A 5,538-nucleotide genomic window follows, 5' to 3' on the forward strand; every position below is an offset into this window, starting at 1 on the left:
AAAGAAAGAAAGAAGAAAGAAAGAAAGAAAGAAAGAAAGAAAGAAAGAAAGAAAGAAAGAAAGAAAAGAAAGAGAAGAAGGAAGGAAGGAAGGAAGGAAGGAAGGAACGAAGGAACGAAGGAACGAAGGAAAAGAGGAAGGAAGGGAGGAAGTCCAAGCATTCCAGACAGCTGAATGCAAGGCAGCTCCTGGAGGGTGGCAGCGGCGGGCTCAGAAGGAAGCACTGCACTCGTCCTCCATACCTCAGCCTGCATGTTCTTGCTCCACGACCTTCACTGCATCTAGTATAAGAAATAAGCACAAGCATTCCCTGAGTCCTGGAAGCCACTGTAACACTAACCTGTGGCAGCACCTTGGGTACCTAAGTGTACACTGTGGGTTAAAAGCACAAGTAAAACAAACTGAGGTTCTCAACTGGCACCAAAGGGGGAGCCGCTGGGACTGAGCCCTCACCTATGGATCTGATGCTGCGGGTAGTGGCGGAACTAAATGGGGCTAGGGGACACTGCTGCAGATTTTCTTGCTGCTTTTCCTTGTGAGGGAACCCACACATGCATGGGGTCAGAAGTAGTCTGTTGTGCCGGTCCCACTTCCTGGGGTGAGCTGAGATGGCGATTGAGACTGGGTATAGTGGCATGCGCCTGTAATCCAGTGTGCTTGGAAGGCTGAAAGCAAGAGGATCACTACGAGTCCAATCTGTGTACAGTCCAATGTCGGAGTGAGACCCTGTAAACCCTGTCCTAAATACAAAAAAAAAAAAAGAGAGCAAGAGCGAGAGAGCAGGGGCCAGGGAGATGGCTCAGTGGAATAAGCACCTCCCTGGCAAGTGCAAGGGTCTGAGTTCAATCCCTGGTTCCGCCAAAAAAAAAAAAAAAAAAAAAAAAAAAAAAAGAGCAAGAGAGCAACAGAGAGAGAAAGAGACAGAGAGAGAGAGAGAGACAGAAACAGAGAGGGAGGGAGGGAAGGAAAAAAATGAAGTAGTCTGTATCATGAGAATGTAAGGAAAGAAACTGAGCCTGAGTTTGAGTTGTTTCACCCTTGTTCTGCTCAACCTGCCAGTCACCAGATCTGGTCAGTCTTGTGCCTGGTCAATCCATCCCGCCCCCTGCCACATCTGTAGACCCCTTTTAGCCTAGCTCCTGCAGCTGAACACAGCACCTGCTGTGCACTCTCACCAAGGCCCCCACTGACCCAAGAAATCCTAGGCCCGCCAGGCCCAGTCCTGCCACCTGTCCATCCTGTGTCCACTCCTGACAAAGCTATCAGGCTGTCTGCCCTCCCCCAGTCCCCAGGTACAGGCTGTTCCGACTCGCTGTTCCAAGAGGCCTCTGATCAGGGCCTTTCCCCATGCTCACATTCCTGCCCAGTCATCACCATGCCCACAGGGCAGAAGGGCTTCTCTCACTGCTGTATCCCCAGTGCCCAGAACCGTGTCCAACCCAGTGTGCAGCTGGCAAGCAGCCCTCCCTACCCTATAGAACTTCCATTCTAGAACCTGCCACCCACCCGCCACCACCTCCTGCCCTGTTGCTCTGACTGGGTTCCCAGAAGAACCTGGCTGGACTCCATATTTTTCCAAGCCATGGCCAAGGCATGAGGCTGCTGAGACACAGCTCAAGATAGCAACCTCCTGGGCACAATGCCTGCCTGGCCTGGTCAGAGCTGACCCTGCTGGGGACATCCAAACCAATCCAGGTCACAAGGGCAGTAGCACTTGTCAGGCCACAGCTCAACTGATGCTCAGGGGGCTGGACAGAGGGAAAGGGGCTATTGGGATTCGGACTCTTCTGCTACCGAAGTTTGTCATCTCAGCCCTGTGCCCACCCTGCAGGAGCAGCCCAAGGGCCATTCATTCAGGGTTCAGGAGCCCTGGGCCAGGACATGAGCAGAATCCAGGGACAGGCCACCACCATCCTGGCAACTCAATGTACAATGGGGAGTCCCAGCAGAAGGGGCAGACAGCCCTGCAGGCCCTGGGAGTAAAAGGGACATTAGGTTTTCCAGGCCACAGGACCCTGCTGTCATCATTGCCCCAGATATCACCACCACACCCACATATGCTATTTAAATTATGTTTATTTATAAGCAAGATCTTGCTATGGAGTTCAGGCTGGACTGATCCTACTGCCTCAGCTTCCCAAATGCTGGGATTACAGGCATGTGCCATTGTGCCCAGCTCATACACATTCCTTTAACAGGAAGCCAGGAGTCTGACCTCACTGTCAGGAAGACCCTAGAGCTAGCCATGCAGCTGGAGGAAAATCTGGTCTCAGCTTCCTCAGCCTGCTGGGGAGGGTGAGACACAGGGTCCCAGGTCAGCAGTAGGGGCACTACTCAGAGGGCTGCCAAGTTCAGGTGCATGAATCAAATTCTACACAAGTTGGAAATATTATATGCATGCATTTGGCTCTAGATCAGGGATAGTGAACCTTTTAGAGACTGAGTGTTCAAACTGCAAACCAAATCCCACTTATTTATCAGAAAGTGCCAACACTGCAATTAAGCCTGAATGCTTGGCTGCTGGGACAATGCTGGAGTGATCTGACTTGAGTGCTAACAGGAAAGCCTCTGTGTGCCCGCTGCGGCAGTCATCATCTATCAATCCCCTGGACTGATAGAACCTTGTGATCCTGCCTGCTCAGCTACCCCTCCCTGGAGAAAGGGAAGAGGGGCAGAGGGAGTCCTTTCCCCTCTTAGGAGCCTTCCTAAGCTTGCTCCTTGCTGCTGTTAAGCCCTGTATACAGTAAGAATCACATTCCAGGGAAGCATAGAAGATGAGAAATCAGTTTATGGGTAAATGGGTAGAACAGGTTGGGAAGGGGCCAGGCCCTGTAATGACGAACTTCCCAAGAATAGAACAAGAGATACACAGGACTGGCCTAGACAGGCAGGCAGACAGACAGACAAAACCACAAAGGTAAAAAGCCCAGGCCTGACTCTGATGCCAGAGCGTCCAGCATCAGACCCACCTCTGCCCTGGGCTTCCAGTGCATGAGCAGGCCTCAGCCTTTGTGGGGCCTCCTCCTTGCTCCTGCCCTTCACACAGCAGGATGAGCACTCAGGCAGGAGCTCTCTCAGGGCTGGGGAATGACAGGTCTGGATAGACAAAGGATGAAGGTGCATGGAGCTCCCTGCAGAGCTGGAGGTCTGGGTGATGTGGGGTTAGCAGCAGCACTGGAGGGATCATCAGGCACCAGGGATCTGGGCTAGGCCACCACACAGCAGGGCCTGTATCTAGGGCAGGCCTCCCACCCTGCCCACCACACCAACATGGTGCAATAAATGAAGTTTCAAGTAGAAAGTCAACCGCACATAGGAGAGCTGCAGGCTGGCAGATGGGTGGGGCTTAGGGAGAGGAGCCCCCAGCTGCCCACTGTGTCCTGACTCAGGCGCTGGGCTGGGCATGTGCCCCTGGGTCTGCATGTGCACTCCCTGCAGGGGCTCTGCCCCTCAGACCACTGCCAGATCCTGCTCCATGGGGCAGAAACAGGGCAGCATGGAGCCCACGGCGTCCACAATGGCTTCCAGGTGCTCATCCTGAGCCTGAGGCCCACAGAGCTGCATGAAGTCAGCAAGTCGCAACAAATACTCAAGGTTGTGGCCAGAGAAGCCCTGGCAGGCCAGGATCTGGGTAGCGATGGCCTCCTCCGGTGCAGGGCCCAGGTAGCCAGGGTTCTGCGGGGTGGCCACATAGGCCAATGCCTTGAGTGGCTGCTCAGGTGCATCCTGAGGGTAGAAGGTCACTTCCTTGGTGTCATAGCCGCCAAGTACAGCCTCCCGCACATTGAGGTACTTCAAGGCCTCATTCACCTGCTCTCCTCGAACCTGGTATGCCACGCCCCAAGTGCAGCCCTATAGGGGGAACAGAGACACATCTGGTCAGTGACAGAATGCTTCCCTCCCCTGGGGTTGTGTGTATAAAGGAGTTGGTTGACCAGGTGATGAGCTATTTCTGGCAATACACCCAGCTGTCTCCATATCTACATACTACTTGGTATGTAATTCTTGCTGGCTCTGAACTCATATGGAGTCCAGGGTGGACTGGAACTCACAGCAATCCTCATCTCTTGGCCTCTCTGGAAATACAGATGTGTACCCCCACACTCAGCTTATTCCTTAAGGGCTGACAAGGTGGTCTGGGCCCAGGGAAAACAGAATTCTTGGTCACAGTGAAGGCCAGGAACTAGTAACATTACTGGGAAGCTTGTTAGAAATACTGCATCTGAGGCCCAACTCTAGTCTGCTGAAGTTAGTCTGGCTTAAACAAGCTCCTCAGGTGACTCTCTGACAAACACTGCAGAGATCACGCTTCTGCTCCATCAGCCAGGAACCATACCTGGCCTGCAGCCACAGGCCCCTAGTGCTCCGCCTGTGCACACCCCTCCACGCTGGACCCCAAGGTTCCCTTATGGGCCCGTGTACTTACCTCTCGATCTTCTAGGAGGGTCACCACACGGCCAGGCTAAATAAAGAAAGATTTTGGGGAAAAAAAAATAATAAAATTAGAAATCAGCCTGGCTGACAGTGCAAGAACACCCTTTAAAAACCCAAGGCCCAGGCCGTGGGGGTCCCACGGGTCCAAGGGACCTACGGGGTGTGATGCAGGTATGAGGAGGAATTGGAATACAGGGCAGCACCACTCTGTTCAGCACCTCAGGAACCTACAGGTCCTGGCTCCAGGCATTAAAAGGCAATGCCCTGCGCACCCCATTTACACCGCAAGCCAGGACACAGGCGGACACATTTCCCCAGCAGCCCTAGGCGCCCGACTGCCCATCGCCTGGCTCTGCACAGTCAGATGCTCACCATCTTGTCACTGCCTCGATGGAAGGTGTCTCCCTGCCAGAAACGCCGGCTGTAGCCCCGCACGAAGCCCACGCGGCTGGCGCTGTAGGCAAAGTCGGGCCTCCACACCAATGAGCCATATCCGAAAATCCACAGTGCTTGGGGGTCGCCGTCCTCCTCGGAGGGCTGCATGGATGGTGCTTCGGAAGGTGAGGGGGGCGGTGTGTTCTGGGCCGAGGGGTCCTGCTTCATGGTGCCGGGCACAGGTACCGCCCGGGCGTCCTCCGCGGTTGGGCTCCGGCGCGGGCGCGGAAGGGCCGATGGACGCGCACACCTGGCCTGGCACCGCTCTGCCGCTCCAGCTGAGTGGTCCCTGCGGAGGCGCCCTTTAAACCCTCTGGCCAAGCGCCCTCGCCCCCCCGCGGCTAGCTGCCGCGGTGATTGGGGTGGGGCAGACCCCCTTCTGGCCAATCACCTTTGGATTGTGCTTCTCGGTTAACCGCGCGGCGCTCTAAGTGGGTGCTGAGCGGCCCGCCCGGGGTGCAGCGCGCCCGCTGATTGGCTGGTCCCTGCCCCGGGAGCGACCTGGCAGGAGTGATGCAAGGGCCGCGGAGGTTTTCCAGCGCGGCTGCAGCAAGGCGGCAGCAGATTGCGTCAGGCAGCGGCAGCGGCGTAGTGGACCCGGCACAGACGTGGTCTCCCTGCACCGCCCACTCAGGGGGCGCCGCGGCAAGGGTCTCAGCTGTGTGCTCT

At 55.5% G+C, this 5,538-nt stretch overlaps 1 protein-coding gene across 1 annotated transcript; it reads right to left on the reverse strand.

Annotated features, from left to right (window-relative positions):
- Positions 1–2,768: 2,768 nt before the first annotated feature.
- On the reverse strand, positions 2,769–5,262 carry Chac1 (ChaC glutathione specific gamma-glutamylcyclotransferase 1). The gene is made up of 3 exons (XM_004623396.2): positions 4,807–5,262; positions 4,427–4,462; positions 2,769–3,852 (listed from the first exon to the last, which is right to left on the reverse strand). Exons 1-3 carry the CDS (start codon positions 5,035–5,037, stop codon positions 3,451–3,453), a joined length of 669 nt encoding a protein of 222 aa, XP_004623453.1. The 5' UTR covers positions 5,038–5,262; the 3' UTR covers positions 2,769–3,450.
- Positions 5,263–5,538: the final 276 nt, after the last annotated feature.

The sequence above is a fragment of the Octodon degus genome, unplaced genomic scaffold (assembly GCF_000260255.1).
Source record: "Octodon degus isolate 3935 unplaced genomic scaffold, OctDeg1.0 scaffold00002, whole genome shotgun sequence".
NCBI lineage: Eukaryota > Metazoa > Chordata > Mammalia > Rodentia > Octodontidae > Octodon > Octodon degus.

Excerpts from the sequence above, each read along its gene's own strand:
- Chac1 (XM_004623396.2), bottom strand. The coding sequence starts at position 5,037 with ATGAAGCAGGACCCCTCGGCCCAGAACACACCGCCCCCCTCACCTTCC. Across the intron at positions 4,463-4,806 it reads ATCGAGGCAGTGACAAGATG|CCTGGCCGTGTGGTGACCCT; the intron begins GTGAGCATCTGA and ends TTCTTTATTTAG. Across the intron at positions 3,853-4,426 it reads CCCTCCTAGAAGATCGAGAG|GGCTGCACTTGGGGCGTGGC; the intron begins GTAAGTACACGG and ends TTCCCCCTATAG.